We start from the raw sequence: 26,836 nt of genomic DNA on the forward strand, positions 1-26,836 counted from the left end.
CTTCGTAGTCAATCTGGAAACCTGGTGGACCATTTGAATTACTTAGAAAGGTTTTTAATGCTCTCGATATGAAATATCCTTTCTCCTGTGTAGAGAATATGCAGAGAAGGTCTTATACTTATGGGAAATGATGTCAGGTTCAAAATAAGGTGAAGCTGATTTAAAACATTCTGCATCCAAAATGAGACATTATTTATACTCCAATGCACTTTGATTTTGTAAGTGTCCCAATATTCTTTATTCCTTCCTCTATCACCAGCTGATCTTAAGATATTAGTTTACCCACAAAGTCCCTCTAACCCGGGATTTGTCAACCTCAGCACCATGGGCATTTGGACCAGTAGTTCTTTGTTGTGGGGGCTGTCCTGTAGGTAGGGTGTTTAGTAACATCCCTGGCTTCTACCTACTCGATGCCAGTAGCAAGCTCCAAGTTGTGACAATAAAAAATGTCTCCAGACAGTACCAAATGCCCCCTGGGGACCAAATTAGTCTTCGTGTGAGGCCACTGATCTTTCCCAAGTCTATAAATGAAACCAGTTTCTCTTTTCAAGCCTCTCTTGATAAAACTTAACCTTTCCTTCCAATAAGGTCAGCTCTGGTCCCACGCAGAGGCGACACTGCTGCCTGGTGACTAAGACTGTGGTCTTAATGGCCTGACAACCTGGCTTTAAATCCTGATTCTGCAGTTTACTAGCTGTGTGACCTTGGATGTGAGAGTTAATCTCTTTACATCTCAGTTTTCTCATCTTTACAAGTAGAAATAATGACATGTCTTTCCCAGGGTTGTTGTGAGGATGAAATGAAGTGATGCACATAAAGCGCCTGACACGCAGCATGAACTAAGTGGTAGAAATTAAACAAACACAAGTCCCCAGCTTCCTGGCCGCTCAGTTGAAAAAAGGCATTGGACTCCCAGACAGTTGCTTTGATGGAAAATGGGAAAATTGTATCCCTCTCCTTTGATACTACTTCCTTCCTTTGGCAACTCCAGTTTCACGTGATGTGGTTTTTATTCCTTCTCAGGCTCTTACCTGGTTTATTGTGCAGGTGTACAGGTTTCATCCGATTGTTGTCTAGGTCACAGGGTTGCTGCAGGGATGAAATGAGAAAATGTGCGTGTAGCACTTGGCACCAAGCCAGGAATATACTAAGTGCTCAGGAAATGATAGCTGCCACTGTTATTGCTGCTGCTTTTCTAATTCCTGTGAGAGAGAGTGTTTGATGTGTATAAAGCAGACCAGCCCTGGCCGGTGCTCTCAGTGGTTAGAGCGTTGGCCCCCACACCTAAGGGTTGCAGGTTTGATTCCAGTAAAGGGCACATACCTGGATTGCAGGTTCAATCCTGCCCTTAGTTGGGGGGGGGGGGGGGAGCGGGCAGGAGGTAACAGCTCCATGTATCTCTCTCACATCAATGCTTCTCTCCCCTCCCCCCACTCCCTTCTACTCGCTCTAAAAATCAGTGGAAAAAATATCCTCAGATGAGGATTAACCAAAAAAAGCAGACAAGACAGATCTCCAGGATACCAGGCTAGGAGCCTTTTTTTCTTCCCCATTTTATATCTGAAATGTCCAAAAAGTATAGGTTACTCCCTAGGCCGTGCTACCCTCTTCAGGGTTTCTACCCAGGCTTTGCTCTGGGGTCTGAGTGGTGGTGTTGTTTCCTATCTACTTGGCATTGTGAGATGACTAAGGGATAGAAATTACTTGGCCAATATAAAAGAGTAATGATGACAAATAATAAATACAAATAAATAATACATGGTGGAAGACAGGAAGTCATTTTAATAATAAGGTATGTTGGCTCAGTTCAAATCCTGCTTTCCTGTCCTTTAGAGTGGTCTTTAATATATAATATTAAAATCCACTCCAAACACTTAGAATTTTTCCCTTCGGGCCATGAAGACGTTGCTTCACGAGGGAGAGGTCTGGCTAGGCCTGTTAGTCTGTAAGGCAGAGAACTGACCCTATTGGTTTGACCTCTGGGGTGGGGGCGGGGGTGTCTTGCAGGTCATGAAGACATATCACATGTACAATGCCGACAGCATCAGTGCTCAGAGCAAGCTAAAGGAGGCAGAGAAGCAGGAGGAAAAGCAGATCGGCAAATCGGTGAAGCAGGAGGACCGGCAGACCCCACGCTCCCCTGACTCCTCGTCCAACATCCGCATTGAGGAGAAGCACGTCCGGAGGAGCTCAGTGAAGAAGATTGAGAAGATGAAAGAGAAGGTGCGTGTGCTCCGGCAGTGGTAGGGGCTGGGGAGGCGCATTCTGGAAGTCAGGACTAATCTGAATCTCCCAGCAGGCACAGAGCAGAACAAGGAAGCTCTAGGTTCTTTTAGTGCCTAATCACCCAAAGTGAGTCCTTGATGTCTTCCCAGAAGGAATCTGGCATCTGGAAGAACCTGGGCATGTGAGCGCCTGGTTTTTCACCGTCACAGATAAACAAGACCCGCAGTCACCTTTCCCAAGCCTGGAAGGGGACTGTAGACCTAGGTTTGGCTTCAGGTGTCAGCTGCTCAGGGGTGGATGTAGTGACACCTCCTTCAAGGTAGCCATGCAAGGAAGGAGAATGGTATTTGCAGATAGAGTCAAAGTGGGACACGCATCTAAAGTAGGGAGCCTCATTAACCTTTCCCGGATTGATCTACATTGTGCCCTGGAATCTCATTAAACAGAATTAGAACCCAATTTAAGGAAGATGCGCATAGGGAGTAGCAGCACAATTGTGGTTCTTGAATGTGCTGTACTTTCATCTTTTAGAGAACAGTCTCCTCTTTTTAAAAAAAGTAAAATTGAACTTTTGTTCCCTTTTCAGCGCCAAGCCAAGTACACGGAGAATAAGCTGAAGGCCATTAAAGCCCGGAATGAGTACTTACTGGCTTTGGAGGCAACCAATGCGTCTGTCTTCAAGTACTACATCCACGACCTGTCTGACCTTATTGATGTAAGTGCTGAAAGCTGGGGCTCCAGGGTGCCTCTTTCCTGGTTTTGGAGATCTGGTCAGGCGTCCCCAGTTCTATTGCTCAGGCAGCTCAGGGATTTTGAGAACAATCATGAAGAAAGTAGCCATGATCCACCAGGGGCTTGCCATGCCCCAGGTACCAGGTGAAGCACTTTACACTACCTCCCCTTCAGTTCTTATCAGCATCCTTGGAGCAAGACATTATTCTCTCCATTGTTACAGATTAAATCCACGGCGTTCAGATGACTTACCCAGACTTGGCTAATAAGTGGCAGAGGCAAAATGTGTACCCAGGTCTGATTACTAACCCATGCTCTTAACCACTATGCTCTTCTGTCTCCCTTAAATCAGCTACTTGCATGTAGAAATGGCAAGAGCAAAAGCATTAGAATGCCATACCTTACGTTTATAACTTAATGTTTCTCAGTCTTAGCTCATTTGATTGTCATATCACCCTTTGGAATCAGTTTTACTATCTTCAGTTTGGCAGGCGAGAATTCTAGCACTGAACCGCCCATGCATCAACCTATCTTCATTTTGTAGATAAGGAATGTAGGGGTTAAGAGGTTTACCTACCAAAGGTTCACTGCGAATTAAGGTCCTGGATAGGAAGGCATTCAGATGCCCCTGACACCTGGCTCGTACTTCTTGGTATGTGGCACCAAGACATTGAGAGAAGCTGGATAGTAGGCACATGTGTTTTGCATGGGGCAGGCACCAGGATCAAGTTTTTTGACTTTGGCCGTATGGGTCAGCCTTGCTCTCCTGCTGCTTTCCCTCAAACCTTGTAGTGGTTGAGCCTTGCAATTCCTTCCACCTGCCCAACCTGGCCCAATTCCTGAACCAGTCCTAACAGAAGCTGCTCAAGTGTACCGTACACCATTTCTCACCTCTCCCTCCAGTCATTAGAAGGCGGGGCCTGGACCCAGCTGACTTAGCATCAGCAACCCACTCTCCAGGGCTTCAGGCAGATCCTGGTCACTCAGTCTCCTTTCTGAGGCCTGAGGTTTGCCTCTTGCTGGCAGCGGGCAGCCGCTGGGCTTGCAAGCCCCTGGCCAGACCTCTCATACTTGCCTTCCTACCTTGGTTTCTCCACAAACAAACCTACCACACTTCACAATATCATGTGGGGTTCTGGTCTAAGATTTGCCTAACTTGCTGGATTTTATGGGGCTATTTTGGAACTATGCTTTCTCTCCCCCTCCACTCCCCGCCCCACTCTGGCCAACTGAAGAATTAGAGTAGGTCTTGGTACTTAAACCTGGAGTCACATCAGAGTTGCTTGGGGAACTTTTCTAAAACACAGATTCCTGTCTCTTGAACCAGGGGTTTTTGACTTAGTAAGTTTCAGCCCCTTAATGCCCTGGGTGCCTTTGTCTTCCTGGGTAAGTGGAGCCCTGGTCGCTGTTCAGGTGCCTCTTTGTTCTCCCTGCTTGTTGATGCCAATCTGAACACTGTCCTTCAGTGGAGGTCAGAGCCCTAAACAGGATCCTTTCTCCTCCTCAGGGGAACGGCTCCTCACTGGGAGAGAAGCCTGTTCTCAGCGTGAGGAAGAGAATCACTTCTTTCTTATGCTCACTGTCTGCTGCTTATCTCACACTTGGCCAGTCAGACTGCCAGTCCACCACACCTCTGCTCCTGGCCTGTCCTTTTTCTTTTGTCCCCAGGGCAGCTTTGTCAGGCACAACCTTGGCAATCCATGGACCCTCCATGAGATGTTAGTAGGTGTTTTAACATCAGTCTAAGGAGTAAGCTATTTTGTACCTTAGGCTCCTCATTAAATATATCTATTAAGAGCCTGTCTTCACAGAATGCCACCAGAAGCACCACGGAAAAGAAGCCTGCCAGCCTCCTCAGTACTCAGCTAGGGCATGGGTCTGGGTTACTGTGAGCTAGTCCAGGTTGCTAGCATTCCAGGCCACACAGGTACTAAAGTTGGCTTTTGTTTTATTTTGTTTGATGTTGGTTTAGTTTTGTTTTTTCTTGAGGTGGGGACAGATTAATTACTCTCTAAGAAAGGCTGATAACATTTTTGTGTTTTATAAATGTTTTGGTAAATAGTTATTTGAGACGGGGCTGTGTGCTCAGCAGCAGGCACACAAAAGGGAATAAAATAGTTTTGCCCTAGAGGTATTCATAGACATACAGACAGACAGTATCTGTGCAGTGGGCTCACTGCCGCACTAGAGGGAAGCACAGGGCCCCAGGACAGTATTTTTCAGACCTTAGGTCACCATCCATTAGGGAGTCAGACAATCACTTTCATGGGTTGACTTTTTTTTTTTTAAATGATTAAACCCGACTGGAATAGAGTAAGAAAGAAAATATCAAGGTATGTCGCAGTAGTAAAGTTACGTTTTATTTGGGGAAACTGTTATGTTAGATAAGTATACATGCTTGCACACCCATGAATGTGTGTGTGTGTGTGTGTGAGTGTGAGAGAGAGAGAGAGAGAGAGAGAGAGAGAGGGAGGGAGAGAAAGAGGATGTAAGATATATTTCTCACTGTGAGCTAGAGATCAAAAAAAGTTTGAGAGTCACTGCGCTAAGAACAGAGGAAGATCTCTTAGTCTCCTCGCTAAGCTCGTGAGGACAGGAGACGGGTCTTCTCTTTACCCTAATACACACATAGTACATACATGCAGAGCTTAATACTTAGCTGAGTGCATGGTTTATTCGTCGAATGAAGAAAGGAATAGAAGGAGGAAGAAGATGATGATTTCCTAAGCCAAGATTTTTTCCTTTTTGTGCCTTTTAATGTTTTGAGATATAATGTACCTACAGTAACTGAACTTAAGTGTTACATGTTCAAGATAAATTCATACACTCTTGTAACCCACATCTCTGTCAAGATATAGAATATTTCCATCACCTTAGAAAGTTCCTCTTTTCTTTTCCCAGTCAATTCCCCTCCCCAAGGCCACCACTGTTCTGAGTTCTTTCACCATGAATTAGTTTGACCTATTTTAGAACTTCACACAATGGGATTATAGAGCAGATGCTTTTTTATAGCTGGCTTCTTTTGCCCAGCATGATGTTTTTGAGCATCATCTACGTTATTGCATGTGTCAGTACTTCCTTTTTCTCGCTGCTCTTTGCAATAAAAATGGCCAAAAGGATGCTTTGGCAGTGACCCAACAGGAGTGAGTGGTGAGTCTGGGTACGATGGCATTCTGATCTTGACAATATCCAGAACTTGCTTTAAGACATGGGATGAGTCTTATTCCAGTCTGTGCCATCTGTGTGATGCCTTCTTCCTAGTGGGTTGAAACTCAGTGTGTGCTGCCGATAGTAAGGATGCAGAAAGTTCTTTTTGTTGATGTCAGTACATTGGCACAAGGACTAGCCTTTGCCCGCTTTTTATAATATAGTATAAAATTTAAACTCAGACTGCAGCAATCCATGTGAGGCATCTGATACACACCAGGAAAACCCAACTTTAGGCCAAAAGGACATTTATTCTGAGCTGACTTGATGGAGCCTAAGAACTGTAGGCTCGTTGGAATGTGATGCTCCTCCCCCGCACTCCTGTGGCTCTGTCGCCCAGGAACAGATGGATGAATGAAGAACAGGGCATTGTTCTCACGCATAGCTGGGGTGTTGCGCATGCTGCGTCCATCGGTGGAGAATCTGTGACATCGTGTGCACCCAAGTCAGACATGAGGGAACCCAGCTTTCTGGACAGGAAAGATTATGAAGGGCAGTTATTTTTCTCTTCTGTATGAGCTTGAAGTGGATGTTATTATACCCACTTTTTTTCCTAGGCCTTCTCTACAGTCTCAGGTTTCAACTGGTAAAGGGTTAATGAGCTGTCAACTCATGTCATCACACATCTGGATGGGCTATCATTAAATTCTTATAAAAAATTGATTTCCCCTGGGAAAGTTTCATCAAACATTTATATAACCCAGAAATGGCCAAGGGAGCCCATCTTGGCTACAGAACCCATCAGAAGCCATAGAAAGCATGTTTTGTCCCCATTGTGAGCAAAATGATGTCTGCCTCGACTCACTGGATTCCCCTAGTACTTCTGAAATACAGGGTGGGGCAAAAGTAGATTTTCAGTTTTTCGTATGGATAATAATACATGAACTGTGTTTCGTGTACTCAGAATTGTAAACCTACTTTTGCTTCACCCTGTATTCAAATCTCATGACCTCACCTTGCAGAAATTGCTTCTTTGCTAATGCCCCTGTTTCCAGCTGTTCCCTTGCAGATTGCGGATAGCAAGGCTCTGGAAAACCTATTTTGCATCTTCCCGGTTAGCTGAAGGTTAGAGGAGCCAAAGAGTATGTTATGAGTCAGACCCCCGACTCACTGGCACAGAGAAGCTATAGAACGCTTATATAATAGAGGCCGTGGACCGGCCCAAGCAAGCACCCTGCCCTCCATGGGCCACTCAGGGTGAACGACACAAAAGGCTTCAGTGGCTACATCTACCACTTGACTTAGATTCGTATGCAGCCTAAGTGGGTTATTTTCTGAGAGCTTGGCATCTTAGCTTCCATCAATCCACTGATGTTTATTAAATGCCTACCAGGAGCAAGGCCTAATGGTGGGGGATTTAAAAATGAAGTAAGACACCCTGACCGGTTTGGCTCAGTGGATAGAGCGTCGGCCTACAGACTGAAGGGTCCCGGGTTCAATTCCGGTCAAGGGCATGTACCTTGGTTGCGGGCACATCCCCAGTGGGAGGTGTGCAGGAGGCAGCTGATCGATGTTTCTCTCTCATCGATGTTTCAAACTCTCTATCCCTTTCCCTTCCTCTCTGTAAAAATCAATAAAATATATTTTTTAAAAAAATGAAGTAAGACACTGGCCAAGCCCTCTTTGAAGCTTGCCTTCTGGTTGGGGTGATACGAAATGGCAAGTCACAGAGTGAGGAAGTGTATTCTGTGTCACATGAGGGCTGCTGATGAATGTGGTTCTGAGTGGAGGCCAAGGTCAATGCATGCCAGGGTTGCAGGGCTGTCTGGTTTCCCAGAGGCTGGGAATTTCATTTGGATCTCGAAATTGGGTCCAGTTGCAATGGGTGAGAGGAGTGGGAAACATTTCAAGAAGAGAAAATGCTAAGAGCTGAAGAGCAGATGTGGTGAATTTGAGGATATTGATGACTGGTGTTTAAGTGTCTGCATGGTGAGATATATACATATATATATATCTCCTGTTATTGGCCTCACAACAACCTATGAGACTGCTATTTTCCCTGATTGAGGTTTAGAGAGGTTAAGTAGCTTGCTCATAGTCATACAACTGATTTGGGGTCTATGGTTTTCCAATATGTTACCCTCAACAGAGAGTGTGTCATTGTATTAGAGCAGAGGGGTTTGAAGAAACAGCTAGAGAGGGATGATGTTAGATGGTCAGACTAAAGAGATTACAACTTGTTTTAGCCATTGATCTTACTCAAGTTATTTAACTTCACTTAGGAAACAGAGGCATTTTAAACATTTCCAACTGAGAAGGTGGTCTTTAATTTAGGGGGGCAGGGAAATAGAGCTTTTCTAGGCTCTTCAGCAGGAGAGGGAAGCAGGTAGCCCTGGTGTAAAATGATAAGGGTATGAATTAGGATAGAGGTAGTGAGAATGGAGAGAAAAGGAGGTTAGTAAAACCATGTAAGCGTTTATGAAGGGCACCCTGCCTCCCCCTACATTCTCTTCTGCACTAAAAATCTTCACCCCCACCCGCACCCCCAGCCTACACCCTTGCTCAGCCCTGTGGGTAGCGTCACTTCTGTTCATCAGACTTACAGACCTCAGGAGGGCTTGCAGGCTGAAGGGCAGCCCGGCTAGAGCAGCAGGTCTCCCAGAGGAGGAAGGGCTCTGGCACGTGCAGCCTCCCAATCAGCCGCTTTTGTCTAGCTTCCATTTGTTCTTCCCTCTCAACTGAATTTAATGTCTTTCCGTCTCTAGTTGAGCTGTAACTGCTGTTCTTCCACTGCAGCCAGGCACCTGCCAGAGCCTGTTGGCACTGGACCCAGAGCCCAGCCACTCTGTCGCTGAGCTTCTTGTCAGATGCTGGGAGGAGGAGGCAGACCACATGCTTTTCTTCCCCAGTAGTGGCTGCTCCCAGTGTGATCGTGATGAAGGGGATGAAGGGGCAAGGCTGGGAATGAGTTGATTTGATGCCTGCTTATGGAATGCAATGACAGTCAGGCAAATGGTCTTACTCTGTTCACGATTCTCCTCTGATGTGTCTTCTTGGGTTTGGGATCTCAAAGCTGCTTATGCAATAGAGGGGATAATGGACGACTGAGCTATTGGGATCTCTGGGTCCCTTGGGAGGGATGGGGAAGATTGTCATAGAGTTACAGAATGCCGTTGCTGAAGAGGGCCTTAGGGTTTGTATTTTGTCAAGTAGTTTCAGACATTTTCTCTAGCAGAAGAGTTCTTTCTTCAAACCAGACCTTACAAAGAATGCCAATTTATTAAATAGAAAAAAGAGCAGAGTTGGTTTGGTTGAAACAGGGATAGGAGGCTCCAAGTCCTACTAGTTGGGCTGCCCTTTTACTGCTTCTCAAGGGCAGCCTGAGAAGGTTCTGGCACGGAACCATAGAGCTCTGGTCTACAGCTTGAAAACCACTGACCTGGCAAACGGTTCATTTTACAGTTGAGGAAACAGGTTCGGGGATAGGAGTGGCTTTTCCAAGGTTGCTGGCTTACTATCCAGTACTTCTTTAATACTGTTGTCTCAGTCATGCCTTTTTAATTTTGCTTTTATTTTATATTGTATTTTATATTCCAGTTATTTTAACATGAAGACTTATATTTAGAAACGTTTGGCCTGGTAAATGCTATTTCTATAGGGCAGGAGCATTATTGCTGAAATCTTAGTCTGCAGCTTAAGGCCTATTCTAGAATGTTGGGAGTTGATGGGGGTGATCACTGACAGAGCCAGGCCCCCAGTCCTTCTCCCACCTCGAGTTCTGAGTTTGTGGAATTAACTGTTCTTGCAACACTTCTAACTTCTGGGTTCTGAGTGTGGAAATGGCCTGGCTTGGTTGGTATGTACTGACTTAACCACAGTAACCCTCAGGGATTGGCAGGCTATATTTTTGTTATTGAATTTTGTTATAATGGTGTCCCCAGAGAAATCCGAAAATAGGAGAGGATTCCCTTTAACTCTTAACTCTTTTCATGTTTACTGAATAGCACTGAGTAGCACTGGACAGTGCATGATTCGATAATTTTATTTTGTCCGAATGACTCCTCTTTCTTCTGAGCACCTCACAGTCCTCTAAGGTATATTTTACCATTGAAATGGAAGTCAGGAACTGAGACATCTCACCCAGGTCTTGGAAGTCCGAATGTCAACCTTCTTCCCACTGCAGTCATTTCATTGACATGGTCACATCTGCTCTAGAGGCCACCCTCCCTTTCTGCCACGCCCTGGGGCTGCCCAGGGTTTGCTCATGTGCTCTCCTCTCCACAGCAGTGTTGTGACTTAGGCTACCACGCCAGCCTGAACCGGGCGCTGCGCACCTTCCTCTCGGCTGAGTTGAACCTGGAGCAGTCGAAGCACGAGGGTCTGGATGCCATCGAGAATGCCGTAGAAAACCTGGATGCCACCAGTGACAAGCAGCGCCTCATGGAGATGTACAACAATGTCTTCTGCCCACCTATGAAGTTTGAGTTCCAGCCCCACATGGGGGACATGGTGAGGCTCTCCTCCCCTCCCTTACTTGAATCTAGATTCACGACACTAAGGCCGCATTATTCTGGGGAGAGTAAGTCCTGGCCTTCCCGTCAGGTGAGTGAGGCACTCCCCTCATTCAGCAACAGCTACTGAGTGCCTGCTGTCCACTAAACTTGACCCTGGACGTTGGGGATTAGAGCCCTTGGGAGTTTACAGTCTGGGGAGTTGAGAGAGAATTAGAAATATGCAGAGGATTGGGCACCCAAAGGGATGAGAAGGATCAAAGGAGTGAAAAGCAGCAGGTGTGTTCTAAAAACTGCTAACAGTTCGGTGATGGTGAAAGGAAGAGGGAGAGGGGAGTCCAAGTGGTGAGGTTGGAAGAAGTGAGAGCTGAGATGGGCCAGATACCAATGGCTTTGTGGGGAGAGAAGGCTAAGAGAGGAATAATGTGACCTTTTGTCATTTGGCAGAGTTCTGAAGGACCTTGCTCTCCTAGGGTTAGAAGGTTGCAATAAAAGATGTCGTTTTACTTGAGTATTGAACAAAAAAGCATAGGTACGTACAGAGAGGACAGGAGCTGCAGTATCATCCAGAAGGCCTGTGCTGGTTGCCCAGGCAGGGGAGGCTGAACCTGGGGGCCCTGATTTGGACTTTTCACCTTCAGCGACTGAAACAAGAAGGGCTTAAATAAACTAAAGTGAGAGGGAAGAGAAGCTTCTTGGCTTCCATTACTGCAAATCTTTCGGTTCCACTTCTGGTGGTTGTGCACACAAATGAGTAAACCTTTTCCCTGAGGGTAAGAGCCACCATTTAATCTACTGCTCAAATAAAAAGGAGGATGTATAGGCTTACATAATAAGAGCTCAGGATGGAACCAGCAGGCATGTGTCTTCTTGGTTCTGATGGGGTGACTTACCTATCCCGAGTTACTCAGTGTGACTAGGTATTTGCAGTCAGCTGCTTGCCTTCTGCCCAGGTCACATCACCATCCCCTTATTGAGGAGAGCCCCCATCCAAAGTACATGGCGTGAGTTGTGGAGTGCGAGGTTCCCTGGAGGGCAGTCAGGCCAAAGTTACCAGACAGAGGTGGGTGCTAGGTGACCAAGAAACCACAGTGTCCTCCCAGCAAGGGATTGGTGCTTCCATTAGAATTAGCATCCAGACCTCTGTAGTAAGCCCTGCTCCAGAATGACAACGTTTGCAGTGTAACCAGAGGATCTGCTGTCATCAATAGGCCACTATAGTGAGTGGGACATTTCATTCTTAAAGACAGAAATGTGGAGATGATTTCTTTTCTCTCCTTTTTTGGAAAACCAAGCCATTTACAGTCTGTTTCCATTGCTGTGGCTTGAGAAATGTCAGCGTCTGAACAGATGGGGAAGTGAGATGGCAGCATGTGCAATTAGAGCAGGGGAAGGAGTGTCACCAAACCCCAGGAAGCCCCATTCCTCACCTGCCCTCGCTTCTTGCCTTCCAAGCCCCTTCTCCAGCTGCCTCTGAGACTGCTTCCCAAGAATCAGTGGGACTTGGGGACTAGCTGAGTGGTGCGATACATTTTCGGGTGTTGACTGGTCCTTCTGAGCCAAACAGCTTGTCTCCATAAAGGGGGGATCCAAATGCTGGGTGCTCGGGCCCCCTCCTAGCTCTGTCAGAGCCTCCTTTCCATACTCCAGAGCACAGCTGGAATGCATTACCTTGCACCCCGGTAGAGGACCACTGCCAAAGCATGCATCAGCAGCCCTGCTGCTTCTTAAAGGAACAGGCGTGGAGGTGGTTTTCTCTCCTTGACTCCTCCCTACTAGGTCTGGGTTACTTTAAAAATTTAGTCTTTTGCCTAGGCCTTTCCTTTATGTGATGTAGCTGGTCAGTGGCTGAGTCAGGCAGGGCCAGGGCGAGTGCTAGATCTTGCAAAGGTTCCGCATTCCAGTCTAGCCTTTATATGAGTGGAAAATAGAAAGAGGAGAGGGCGGATCTTTCTTGGTCCCTACAGCCAGTCTATCCCCATCAGTGTGGGTTGTCTGTAGACTATAGAGGCAACAAGAGGGAGCTGCCTGGAAGTCTCTGAACTAGGGCCAAATTTCGGGTGGCATTTTGACTGGAAGCTCTGAAATTGGCCAGCGCCCCACATTGACTGGTATTCTGGGGCTCTCCGCTCATGAGTTGATGCCAAGAACTCTCAGATGTATGAGGAGGAGGTGCTTGGCTCTACTTTTGGTGCCCCCGGGGGTTGGTGGGGCTCTGGATGCCTGACCGGTGACATCAGGCAGTCAGAGTTTTACTCTTGGCCCTAACTTGGCCAGAAAGCTGGCCACCGAGCTTTCTTCATTGTGTCTGCTTATACGAGAGCCAGAGTGAAGTCAGCTCTCTTCAGATCTGAGAGCTGGCTCAGCCGGCCCCTCAGCTGGGGGAAGAGGTCGAGTTAGTTGGGAGCTTAAAAACCAATGAAGGAAAAGGTCAAGTCCCAGTCCCCTTCATTTGAAGAGAGGTTTTGTCTTTTCAAGCAAGAGAATGGTCTGTGGGCATGTGGATATGCCCACTCATTGCTAGGGAAGAAAGGGCAGTTCTTTCCAGACGTGTCTCTAGATGAGAGGCTAAGAGACACATGGTGGCAAGGTGATAGGAGCTGCCTCCCCGTGGCTCATTCCTCCCACTCTGCCAGCCTGTTCCTAATGTCATCCTGAGGACGGGGGGTGACCTCACGCTCATGCCATAGCCCTGCCATCATCAGGAAACAGTGCCTTGACCGTTCCTTCACACATCGCTTGCTGGCGATGATCCTTGGGGGAAGGGTGGACTTCGCTCCCACACTTCTGGTGAAGACCTGAGGTCTCTGAAAATGCCAGCTTCCACCAGATTTCATGCCCTCTGGGGCCCTCTACCATTGCCTGGGGACTTGTTCCTGGCTTTACACTTTCTCTAATTGAGTCAGAGCTCTCATGCCTGGCAGAGATTTATAAACACATGCTGACTGCCAACAGCGGCAAGTTAGCCTCCTGACCCACTTCTCTCCTGCTTTCACTCTGGTGTACAAAGGGGGGTGAAGGGGGAGCCAGAGAGGTGGCCACTTGGACCTCTAGCAGGAAATCCTCCCTGTGCCAAGCATTGTGTGTCTGCAGCTGGGGCTGCCCAAGGCGGTCTTCTCTGCCCTAACTTGGCTTCCATGGAGCCACAGACCCTGCGTAGATCGGCCTCTGCCAAGCACCCATCTGAAGATGGGCTCAAAGGAGGCCCAGTCCTCCCAACTGGGTCCCACTCCTCATTCTTCCTTTGTTCTATTTGGTCCTGGAAGAGATCCACACACTTTGGCTTTGGATTTTGGTTTAACGTAGAAACTGTGAGCCTTACAGCTTGAATATGTGTAGTTTTATTAGCAGGAATGGGACTCCAGAACCGCCGAAAGTACTGTCCTCCTTCTGACCTGGTATCTCTTGCTTCTGGCAGGCTTCCCAGCTCTGTGCCCAGCAGCCTGTCCAGAGTGAGCTGGTACAGAGATGCCAACAACTGCAGTCTCGCTTATCCACCCTGAAGATTGAGAACGAAGAGGTAAGTTTCCTGCTTAAGAGACCAGAGCCACCTTCTGAGGTTCCCTGTTGAACTTGTTGCCGCCTATCTGGGAGCAGTGGAAGGAGCACGCAGGGAATGTCCGGGCTGCTGCAAACATTTCCTCGCCAAATGTAGGCTTGGATTTTCCCCTCTGCTACATCCTGCCCTTGAACTCCAGGAAGTTGCTCTTGTATTGCCAAAGGTTGCGCTCTATTTTGAGCTTTTGCAAAATGCTTTCTTTCCCCCTCTACACATTTAATCAAAATGGCACTTGGCAGCTGAGTGAACAATATTGTGTCTCTGAAACCACCCCCTCCTGCCTGGCTTTTTCCAGCATTTGCAAACAAACAGAGGCTTTTTGACTTTGATGCTTCAAACATCTCTGTCCTTTTAGAAGAGGGTGACTTTCTCCTGGGCCCACTGTGTTTGCTTTCAACAACCAATTCAAAAGGGCAGTATGAATGATTATCAGGTTTCTTTTCTTTTGAGCTCACATAGCTTCTTACCTGGCATCTTCGTAAGTCTTACTTTTCCCGGGAAGATTAGGCATGGGTCACTTAGTTTGTAAATGGGAAACAAGTTTGTTCATTTGTTGAAGGTCATGAAGTAGAACCTGAGGCATTGCAGGACCATGGCCATCACACATTTTAAGTAGCTCTTTATATGATGGAGTATGTTTGAAATTTTGTTCTCTTTCTCCCTTAGTACTACTATTATAGCCAAGAACTAATATTAAATTTTAAAAGTAAATATTAAATAAAAGAGCTGGGAGCTGGGTCAAGCATGTAGCATGAAGGCAAGTGTGGGGGTGTGGGGGAGGGGATGGTTTATGTCCTCACTGGAGAGCGTAGCACTTGGTACCAGGTCCACGTAGTGTTTGTCACTCACTTAGCATGTTAAGCGCCCAGCCTGTTTTGCCTTCCGGACGGAAAGTATAGTGTCAGTCACCGGTGATTGACATGGCACTTAACGTGTTAAGCGCTGTCCCATGGGAGGAGGCAGAGTTGCACCCTCTGGACAGCATCCTCCCTCCTTCCTCAGCCCACTCCTCTTTCCCTTCTCCAAGCTTCTCCATCACCTTCTCCCTCACGCATTATGTTGGCCTTTGTTGTGGCAGGTCAAAAAGACAATGGAGGCCACTCTGCAGACCATCCAGGACATTGTGACCGTCGAGGATTTTGACGTGTCTGACTGCTTCCAGTACAGCAACTCTATGGAGTCCGTCAAGTCCACAGTCTCAGAAACCTTCATGAGCAAGCCCAGCATTGCCAAGAGGAGAGCCAACCAGCAAGAGACAGAGCAGTTCTACTTCACGGTGAGGGAGCGTGCTGGCCTTTAAAGATCATCTGTAGGCGCTGCACACACAGGAGATCTGGGACTTGTACTCTTTGTCACGTGTCTGAAGGGCAGCCTTTGATATCCTAGGTTTAGATCTTGCATGTATTCAGAGACCGTCCCTACGCTTGTTGTATGTGTCTAACAGGGACCCTTAAGAGAAAGGATGCACCCAGATACTCTACCAAGATTTTTTTTTAACCATTTAGTAGGCTTTTGTTTGAAAGTTTCTTTTTCAGTCATAGGGGGTCATGAAAGGGGGCCTACATCTCTTGGGTCTTGGGAACTACATTCAAATATTCTGGCTGACACGTCTTGGTTTTAAAGTCTGTAGCCTCTTCTAGGTGGTATGATGACCTTCTTTTATATTTTTTGTTGATGGGAATTTTTTTCACAATTATTGCTAAAATTCAGAGATGGATAGGTAGCATTGTTGGTTTGCAGAGACTTTCAAAACATTGTATTTTTTGTTATTCATGTATTTCCTAATATCTCTTTAAACAGATGGACCCAACTTTTTAAAATACTACTAGTGTTAACAGCACTTTGGAAAGTTGCTGGCTGGTCTTTGGTGCTGCTTTTCAGTAATTAAATTATTCTGAGTTTGCCTAGTAGGATTTATTGCCTGGACTAAATTTATTTCCTAACCTTCTGATGACCAAGAAAGGAGAAATTAAGCTTGCAGGTGTGAGATGAAATATAGCTAGTAAATATGCATACTGATTTTGAATGAGCGAAATCAACTTTTTTCAGACAAGAAACACATCTATATGCAGTAAATTGACTTTTTCCTACAAGTAGAACAATTTTTTAAATTCTTCCTTGAACACTGCTTTTTCATCATTAAGAACACTAGTGATTTGCTATCTTTTTAAAAATGAAATTTGTTTTTTTACTTACTCAAGCCACTTACTCTTAGGTGTTTTTGTTTTGTTTGTTTGTTTTGTCCTAAAGAAGACTATTGAAAGGGAGTGATTTAAGGGAGTATTATTCTTTTAAAATAACTTCTTTCTTGTTATACAAAGCAACAGATGCTTATATAAAATTTAGAAACAAAATGAAGAAAATAAAAATAATTCATAATCTCACTACCTAGAGATACTAGTGTTAAGATATATGCATACACATATCTAAGCATGCATTTATAATTTTATTACAAAAAAATGGGATAGTGCTGTACATATTGTTTTGTAATCTACTTTTGTTTACCAAATTATTAACATTTTTTCTAAGTCACTTAATTATAACACTTTAGAGTGAAATACTGAAATCTATACATAGAAATAATGGATTGACATTTTGGCTCATTCATTAATTTTTGTGAAGTATTTAGCACACTGCCAGGTTTGTAGTTAGTGCTCAGTAAGCACTGAAAATTTATTACCACCATCATCCTTATTTATTTATCAATCATTATTAAATTGTTCATTGATCATTTATTGAGAATGCTGAGGGTATACATGAAGAAGGGGATGATGGGATTAGGCATATGAAAGGTTAGCTTTCATTTTTACTTTATATATTTCTAAACAGGTATGACAGATTGATTTTTGTAATTAAAGAAGTATATACGTATATATAAATTTAAAAATGCACACATGCACACATGCAAGAGTGGTGACCAGGAAGAATGGAGTTGGGGAAAGATCACACACAAAGCGATTTTTGTTCTTGATCCTGAAGATGTGTGAACTAGGCTGTGAATCAAGAGGAAAGAGCAGCATGTGCAAAAGCATAAAAACATGCAAAAACCTGGGTTAGCTGTTAAGAGAACTTCTGGACTATGATGAGGGCTGTGTGGCCGCCCCAAGCTTCGTTATCTCAGGAGGTCATTGAACACTCTAGAAGCTTTTAAGAATTGGATTGTTTGGTGGGTCTGTCTGGACTGCTTAGATATAATAGTACTTAAATGACCCAATCGTATTACACTAAAGAAGATTTCCTTTTTTTTTTTTTTTTTTATTAAATAAGAAATTTTGGACTTAAAAATGTGTATTTAAGACTGTCAGATTTCCTTTTTGGCTTTAAATGAATCTGTAACATTTTTATTCAAAGTTGACCTTCAGAAGGAGCAGGAATGACCATCTTCAAACTGGTGACCTCTCAAATCTGCCCGCTCTTTCACCTCTGTCTGCACTGATGTTCTCTAACCCATTTCCTGTCTTTTGTGGCCATAACGCTGCTTATCAAAATTGTGTGCAGATTTCCTTGGCTAACAGGAACATTTTTTTTTTTTTTGTCTGAGCTTGTCTAATAACAGATTTACAAGAGAGTTCATTACTTTTGTGACTGGTGCTTAGAATGTGTCAGTTAATTCATTTCATGATAAAAGGGTTTTTGGATGGTGGTGAAATGGACATTCATGAAAAGGGGATATGCATGTTAAACAGGATGGCTGCCTGTGCTTGCCAGACCAGACAAAGCCTACACAACTGCTTGTGGGCTTTTTTTAGTTTGTTGCCTCGACAAACATCGCCAGGTTTTTCCCCGTGTCCTTCGCAAACAGCAGAATAGCGCATCCTGTAAGCTCTCTTCCTTTGGAACGTTGGGAAGAGGTTCCTTGTCGTGGCTTGGCCTCCTCGGTAGTGTGCCCAGGGACCCAGAGAGCTGCTGGGAAAGCTTTCATCAGATTGATCTGTTCAGATGACTTCAGTTGGAAATTTGAAGCATTTGTTGGAGTCCCAGAAAAATTATCATGGAATTTTAAAGCTTGAAGTGATTTTTAAATATCATCTAAACCAGCGGCTCTCAACCTGTGGGTCGCGACCCCTTTGGGGGTCGAATGACCCTTTCACAGGGGTCGCCTAAGACCATCGGAAAACACATATATAATTACATATTGTTTTTGTGATTAATCACTATGCTTTAATTATGTTCAATTTGTAACAATGAAAATATATCCTGCATATCAGATATTTACATGACGATTCATAACAGTAGCAAAATTACAGTTATGAAGTAGCAACGAAAATAATTTTATGGTTGGGGGTCACCACAACATGAGGAACTGTATTAAAGGGTCACGGCATTAGGAAGGTTGAGAACCACTGATCTAAACAAACCTTCTCATTGAAGGAATTAAAAAGTAAACCCAGAGAGGATGGGTAGCTTGTCCAAGGAACCTCAACAGGAAGTTAAAAGAACTCCTGTCCCTGTTGCCTGGTCTTGGGCCCAGGCCTTCTCTGTCCACCTGCTGAAGAAGCTGCTGTGGAGGAGAAGCTGCTGTGGAGACAGCTCAGCAGCTTCCTCCTCCTCTTTCCCTACGTGAGGAGACCTGTCCTGCTCTTTCTGGCTTTGTGTCACTCGTCCTCTATAGCACACGGTCCAGCAATGTCCACTTTTTCCCCATTGCCTTTTTTCACTGTGATTGTTAAAAAAATAGATTTTTTAAAGATTTCAAAATAGCATACAGAAAAAATTCAAGCTTCTACCCACCCCTGACACCTCCCCCCCATACCTTCCCTTCTGCCAAGAGGTTAAAAGCAGTTTATTCTGTGTCATTCCAGAGAGACCCTGTGCATAGACTACCACTGACATATCCTTCAGTACAATAGAATTACATTAGAAATGTAATCAAATAGAATAAATAGAAATATAAGAAGTTGCTACTTATACTGTTCTTTACTCTTTTTTTTTTTTTTTTTACTTAATTTACTTTGGCTTTATTTTTATACCAGTGGCCCTGTGCACGAATCCATGAGCGAGTAGCTCTCTGCCACTTCCCTCAGCTGGCCACCTTGCCCACCGCAGCTCATACCTCTCCACTGCACGGGGCTCACTGCCCCGCCCTCCTGCAGATCAGTTGTTACGTGTCATGGCGTAATGACCATTTGCATATTACCTCTTTATTATATAGGATTAGTTAAAAAAGACCTGTCTTCTTTTTAAATTAATTAATTATACTGATCTGAGAGGGGGGCTGGAGTGAGACCGGAGAGAGAGAGAGAGAAAGAGAGAGAGACGTTGTTCCACTTATTTATACATTCATTCATTGGTTGGTTCTTGTAGGTGCCCTAACCAGGGATTGAGCCCACAACCTTGGCATATTGGGACAATGCTCTAACCAACTGAGTTACCCAGCCAGGGCCCAGACCTGCCTCCTTTTTTAATGGATGTGCAGAATTCCATTGTATGGGTGGATGTACCATCACATATTTAACCAATTCCCTGCTCATAGACAGTAATGCTCACTAGTTAGCCAAGGACTGTCAAAGCCTGTAAGGCTGGCATTTCTTCTAAGTACTTCCTGTATGGAGGTGGCAGTGGGAAGGGATTAAGGATTACAGCTGATAAACAAGACCAGACTGCCTGAATTCTTGGGTATTGATTTGGGCAACATGATAGGAGAGGAGTTGGTGCCTTGGCCAAGGCAGCGCTCTAGGTCTAGATGTGGACCTGGTGGTCTGAAATCTTTTTTTATCTAGGTATTAGAGGTCCAATGCACAAAATTCATGCAAGAGTAGGCCTTCCTTCCCCCGACTGCCGGCACCAGCTTCCCTTCCCCTCCCACCCCCCCACCCCGAACCCAGGACCCGGGCTTCCCTCACAGCTCCAGCTTCATTCGGAAGGTTGTTCGGAAGGACCTCTGGTCTAATTAGCATATTACGCTTTTATATTATAGATTCTCCTGCAGGCATTCAGTAATGTGTGCTAAGCAGGTACAAATGAATGACTGCCTCTGCCCTGTCAACTAAAGTGGGAGATGTGCTCCCATTTAAAGATTTGCTGTATTATTTATACAGCCTGACAGCTGTTTCCTGCTTTAAAAATTCACAGGGAGGAGGGAAAATGTGAGTGTGCCTGATGGTGGGGAAGCAGCCACTGGAGTGACATCTGTGTATCTCTGCACATGGGGCTGGTGGGCATGGCTCACTCCTCCCACCTACCCCGCCCTTTGTAGCAGTGGGTCCTTATGGCCCTGGCTCCACATAGATGAAATCCAAGGCAGAAAGCCATAAAGCCCATGAGTTTTATACCTCCATGGTAAGCGTAATTAAAGGGCAAAGGTACTTAAAATTAAATTTGCAAAGCATTCTTGTACCTCTTTTTTTTTTTTTAAGACTAGAAACCTGCTTTGATTCATCTTTTTTATGTATTAGCACAAGGCAACGAAGTGGAGAGCACGATGGTTTTTAGGTTAATGAGCAGGTGATTCAAGTATAAGGAACGCTTTTGCATACCTGCTAATGGCAGGACTCTGTGCTAATAATCATAGTCATACATCTTCACAGGTCCATCTTCAACAACCTGTGAAAAAGATATTATTATCCCCAGTTTTCAGAAAGGGGAAACTAAGAGTGGGGATTAAGTGACTTGCTCAAGGTTAGAAGACTTAGTAAAAGGTAGGACTAGAATATTCAAACTCAGGCTTTTCCATTTTACTGCAACCAAAATGTTAGGGAGGGTTCAGAAAGAAAAAGTATACTAATACTTTTCAGTAAATAAAACTCATTGCTGACGGTTGATAACCAATTAGAAATGGATTAAGCCTAGCCAGTGTGGCTCAGTGGTTGAGCATCCAACTATGAACCAGGAAGTCCCGTATCAATTCCTGGTCAGGGCACCTGCCAGGGTTTCTGGCTTCATCCCCAGTAGGGGGCATGCAGGAGGCAGCCAATCAATGATTCTCTCTCATCATTGATGTTTCTGTCTCTTTCCCTTCCTCTCTGAAATCAATACAAATATATGTTTTTAAAGGAAGTTATTAAGAAATAAGTTCAGATCATAAAAACAAAATGGAAGGTTCTCAGTGGCAAAAAAACAACAACCCAAAACCACCCAATAGACTTACTGCCTCCCTACTTTTTGAATAAATTCTCAGTTTTGATCACATTGAGTGTAAAACTAGGGGGAGGGTGTGGCACCCTGTTAGACTGTTCAGGAATTTGATTTGATTTTGGAGACTTAGAATAGAAAACTGCCCTCATGTCTCTCCTCCATTGAGGAAAACACCAGATCACCCCTTTATTGTTGATGTTTGTTGAGGGGAGCAGGGTATAGGGAGTGGCATGAAAAAAATTAATTACCTAATATTTGGAACAGGCTTTAAATAAGGAAAGTGACCGTAGTGTCCAAGGAAGGGATTTTGAGATTCCGCATAGATAGTTATTTTCCTGGGCCTGGTCTGCAGGAAGCATTGAAAAGCCACCTATTCCTCCTTTGCCTTCAGCTGTCTTGGCTCTTTTCTCATGTGTGTCTGATCAGCAGCGACTGAAGCTTTTCACTCAGTTCTACCAGTAAAAGCCAGGTTATTCCTCCAGCTTCTCTCTCATACAGAGGAGTGCTGGCTATGGGCAGGACAGAGAAGTGATAGCTAACATACCTATGAACTGTAGGATGCTTTTATCTTCCTATCTGGCTTACCGAAATGGAAAACGTTCAACCGTTATTCCCAGTCATAGGGCTGCAGGTCACACCTTGACACAGTTTCAGTCCTTCAGGATTTAATGGACCACCCCCCACCCCCAAAAAAAAATAAAGGAATCCATACCTCTTATCAGATTTTTATTTATTGTAACGGTTCACCAAGTGACAGCCAGAGTTAACTAGTGAACTGTAAACATAAAATGAAAAAGGAAAAAAAAAGATTTCCAGAATCACAAGTAAAAACCTGAGGGAGAGGAAGGAATTTGCATCCATCGCCTTTCAGAATTGTGGCTGAGCAGTCTGGTCTTTTTTAAGAGTTACAGTTTCCTGGTAAATTTTCCCTCATTAGGAAACCTTGGAGTCCCCTGGGATAACCTTCCAAAGAGGATGTGAGGATTCAGATGTTAGCAGAGGGTGTTTCCCTGCAGCTTTTTCACCCCTGGGCCCTGAAGTAGCTTCCAAACCTCACAATTAGGCATTGGTGGGGGTTAGCTATCACCCAGAGAAGACTGACAGCAGGTGAGGTGGCAGCTGGAGCAGAAGGAAAGGGGAAGGTGACAAGGAAGCCTATTTTCATGCAGATGTCTTCATGCAAAAGCACAAAGGAGCAGAGGGAGCAGGTCCCCGGTAAAACAACAGAAATGATTTGGTATAGGGTTTATTTTGTGATTGTTTTAGACTTAATAGAGAGAGTAGGGGCACACTTGGAGGCTTCACTCATGACTGCTGTGGAAGGTTCTATCCAGAGGACAGCGAGACTATTGATTTACTTACTCATACCTCAAGAATTTATTGAGTGTCAATCTCCTGGGCACAGTGCTAAATATCAGAGATGCCAAGAATAATGAATGTCATGGTCTCTGACCATAGGGAGGAGGCAGTCTAGAGAGAAAGACACAGGAGGATTAAACCCTCCAGGACAGGGCGGGGTGAGAAGTGCAGGCTTAGAGATTTGCAGAGGTTCGCACAGGAGCCTCTAGCTGAACATGGGAGGGCCAGTGAGGGCCTCCCATAGAGAGCAGGCTTTTTTCTTTTGCTTACATTTTTTAAAATATATTTTTATTGATTTCTGAGAGGAAGGGAGAGGGAGAGAAAGAGAGAAACTTCAATGATGAGAATCATTGATCAGCTGCCTCCTGCACGCCCTCTACTGGGGTCGAGCCCACAACCCAGGTATGTGTCCTGACCAGGAATCAAATTGTGATCTCCTGGTTCATAGGTCAATGCTCAACCACTGAGCCATACCAGCCAAGCCCAGGCTTTTTTTCTTTGTTTTTGCATGACAGAAAGAGAGGGAGAGAGAAAAGAAATACCCTCTTGGTTAAAAGTTCCCACTGTACAGAAACATACAGAATAAAAGTAGCTCACATTTTTTCACCTTTTCGTTGTGCCTTCTTCCTATGTAGTAATAGACATAAAATCAAAGCCTTGATGTGCGTTTATACTTTTTGCGTAATACATTAAAAGAAAGACGGAACTATTATAATTTAAAATGTTTTATTCACTTAGCCCCCTAGCTATCTCACATAGCACCAGGGAAACACTGCCATGTAGCCTCTGAGTTTAGACATGTATAGATGGCCCCAGTCTGGCAGGTGAGCTGTTGCAGCAGGAGACACCAAGGCAAAGAAGATCCTGTGAGCAGCTGGGTGGTGGAGTGGGAAAGACCCTGAGTTAAGAGGCCAAAGGCCTGTGATCCAGGCCTGACAGTTCCACTGACTGCCTTGTAGCGATCAGCAATTTACTTGACACACTCTTACCCAAGATCATCCTTTCATCCTATATAATAAAAGCCTGTGCTAAGTGTTCAGTCATCTGGTTGGCCGTTCAACCAATCAAAGCGTAATATGCTAATGATATGCTAAGGCTGCTCACCCGCTCGCTATGACATGCACTGACCACCAGGGGGCAGACACTCTGACCGGTAGGTTAATTTGTTGCTGGGGTCTGGCCAATTGGAACTGAGTAAGACAGACTGGACATGCCCTGGAGCCCTCCCATGGCCCCTCCAGGGCTGGCCAACCTCCTTTGTCCCTCCCTGGCCCTGATCATGCACCAGTGGGGTCCCTCGGCCTGGCCTGCACCCTCTCTTGCAGTCCAGGAGCCCTCAGGGGATGTCGGAGAGCCGGTTTCTGTCCGATCCCACAGGCCAGGCCGAGGGATCCCACTGGTACACAAATTGTGCACCGGGCCTCTAGTCTGTAATAAGAAAATAATGATGCCTTCCCTACCATGCTGTACAGAGTTATTGTGATAGGCGAATGAGAGAATATATGCTAAAGTGCTCTAAACACCCTTAATTTGCTGCATATATTCACATGTATACAAAGAATTGATACTGTGCCTTGTTCTCCTTTTCCTGCTTGGTAACATAATGGGAGCATGTTACCGTAATGGTTAAGTGCACACACTGTATTGTCAAACTACATACGTTTGGATACTGGCTTTACTACTCACTCGCTGTTTGACCTTAAGCAATTTATTTAATCTCTCCAAATCTCAGTGCCCTCATTCATAAAATGGGGATAGTGACATTAATAGCTCATAAGGTTGTTTTGAAGATTTGATGAATTGTCCAGGGAAACCTAGTCTCTCACTGGGCATTCAAGAGTTGAGAGAGGTCCCATCAGAAAATGCAGCACAGCAATCGTATTTTAACTGTGAGAGAAGATGGCATGGCATTCCCATACCCTCGTCTTCTGTTTGGAGCTGCCGATATGTGTATGTGCAAGTGGGGAGTGGCAGCCCCTCTTGAAAGCTCAGAAATCCCAGACTTTCCACAAAGACTCCATGCAGATGGAGGAAGAAGCTGATTAAGACAGGCTTAGACAAAGATGCTGTGCATGCTGGGCTTGCAGCTGGGGTGGGGGCTGCGTCTGCCATTGGCATTGCTCCTGGTGTGATGGAATGCACCCTGTTGGGGGGAGGGGCAGGGCTGGATGTCAGTGACGGTGACCAGTGGCAGATGTGTGTCCTCACACCAAGAAGACCAGGCTCAGTCAGCCCCTACACGCCCTGCTCCTTTTCAGTGGAACTGAAAGAGATGAATGAGGGGCTGTCGGAGAGTTTCTTACACTGGCCAATGCGGAACTCCCATGAAAATCAGCAGCTGTCCAGATGCTCGGGGTCATAAAGAAATAAACAATGGACCTGGTAGAAAGTGGGTCAGAAACCAAGTGCTCTCTGCGAAGGGGATTGTACAGCTGTACATCTGTGATTTTTTTCTTCTTCAGGAGTCTGATTGCTCTTTCTCCTCCTCCTCCCCTACAGAAAATGAAGGAGTACCTGGAGGGCAGGAACCTCATTACCAAGCTGCAAGCCAAGCACGACCTTCTCCAGAAAACCCTGGGAGAAAGTGAGTGTGGGGGCGCTGCTGGAGGTTTGCATTGAGGGGAAGGCCGAGCCCTGGACTGTATTGCTGAGCCTCTACCCTAAGCCAGCCCTGGTCTGGTTGTGTGAATGCACTTCTTTTTCTAGCCTGTGATGTGGAAGCACACTCCCCAGATGGCTGCTTGAGTAATGGGAACAGGCCGGTGCTTAATGAAGCACTAATGTGCATCGTCTATTTGTTTAAATGGAGCGTGCCTGCTCTCTACCCAGCCCCCTTCCTGCGCCTCCTCTGCCGTGACCTGGGTAAAAGGCCGAGGCGTTACTTACTCTCCAGACACTTTGTGAAAACTCTCAGCTCCTCTGTGGCAGGACTGAGGCTGGAGCAAGAAGGGAGGTGAGCTGCCCAGCTGCTCCGAGGAGAGGAGAGGGGTTTCAAAGGCACAGTGACCAACAGACTGCTGCTTTCTGTAGCATCACAGTAGAGCAGTGGTTTCCTTCTGCTTTGAGCAGCCCTGATGCTACATGGCAGCCCTCTCTCTGCCTGGGCCCTGCTGAGGCCACGGTGCTGAATGGACGGTCTCGTCTCAGAGTATGACTTTAACCAGACCCTGGGAAGTAGCAAGGCAGAGAACGGGACTGGCACTCTGGACTTTTTTTCCCCCAGCTGTCAAACAGAAGGCGAAGGTTGAAAGAGAAGCTTCCCTGGGGTTCTTGGCACCCTGCCCAGGTCTCTCAGCATCCTATGATTAATGGGATTCCCAGGTTGGGGATGCCTCTGAATGCGGGCCCCTCCTCCTGCCCCACTAATCTCACTTAAAGATGGGAAATGGGAGCCTACGGGGCATTTGTGGTAACACCAGGGAAAGGCAAACCTGCTCTGACACAAAGTCCAACCTTGTAAAATAAAACCTGAGCACTCCTCAGACACTGCAGAGTAGAGGAGAGTGCCCAGCATTCATTGGCTCATTGGCCCCAGGAATCAGAGCCCTGCTTTTCTTCCCAGAGCCTCCTACCCACCCTTCGCGCCCGGTCCTTCTCCTGCCCTGGACACTTCCCCCAGATGATTCTTTTCTCTCATGTCTTTGACATTGTGATTTTTCGGGCATTTTCTTTTATGTGAAGAAAGCCTGTTAGGTAACTTCTGTTCTCTTTCCTCCCCACCACCCAAGAGACTCATGCTGAACAGATTTGGGCTTTGAGATCCAAACTTTGCTGATAGAAAATCTTTACTCTTGGGTGATCAGATTGCTCCATGGGGAATCAGAGGAAAGAAAGCCCAGAACTGTTCAGAGCAAGTTTATAACCATGATTTCTTTTTGCCAAGATAATTGAAGCACAGGCCTTAAGTGAGATGGGGAACAGGGCCTGGTGGGGGTTGGGGGGAGCCTGCGTGTGAGAGAGAATGGGTTTGCGCATGCACCAGATGTGCTGCTATGGAGGGGCCAAGGTTGGTGACCATTCATTAGTGCTGCAAATTGCCTTCATCTGACTATGACAGGTTCTAGCAGTAAGGAAAAAAAAAATAGCTATAGATCTTCCTGTGTGCAAGTCGTCAATGTCCCTGCCTTCTGTATGTATTTGTCACCATAACACAAGAGCCCCTTGTTCCTGCCACAGAGAGATAATTGATGTGTATGAATATTCCAGAGTGGAAATGGGCCAGATGTTG

The 26,836-nt window shown here is 45.6% G+C and overlaps 1 protein-coding gene across 18 annotated transcripts in view; it reads left to right on the forward strand.

The window, feature by feature from the left end:
- SRGAP2 (SLIT-ROBO Rho GTPase activating protein 2) overlaps positions 1–26,836 on the forward strand; it is a 242,246-nt gene that overhangs the window by 175,778 nt on the left and 39,632 nt on the right. For 15 of the 18 annotated variants that reach the window (XR_004973235.1, XR_004973236.1, XR_004973237.1 and 12 more), the window contains exons 6-11: positions 2,008–2,223; positions 2,813–2,941; positions 10,390–10,614; positions 14,035–14,136; positions 15,254–15,451; positions 25,108–25,192. Coding sequence is in view for 15 of the 18 variants with exons in the window: in XM_036342889.1 (XP_036198782.1) it covers positions 2,008–2,223; positions 2,813–2,941; positions 10,390–10,614; positions 14,035–14,136; positions 15,254–15,451; positions 25,108–25,192 (955 nt within the window). In the remaining 3 variants the exon portion in view is untranslated. The remainder of the gene's footprint in view (positions 1–2,007; positions 2,224–2,812; positions 2,942–10,389; positions 10,615–14,034; positions 14,137–15,253; positions 15,452–25,107; positions 25,193–26,836) is intronic. The other 3 variants (XM_036342892.1, XM_036342894.1, XM_036342898.1) reach the window with 1 other exon arrangement.

Source organism: Myotis myotis, unplaced genomic scaffold, assembly GCF_014108235.1.
Source record: "Myotis myotis isolate mMyoMyo1 unplaced genomic scaffold, mMyoMyo1.p scaffold_m19_p_18, whole genome shotgun sequence".
Lineage (NCBI taxonomy): Eukaryota > Metazoa > Chordata > Mammalia > Chiroptera > Vespertilionidae > Myotis > Myotis myotis.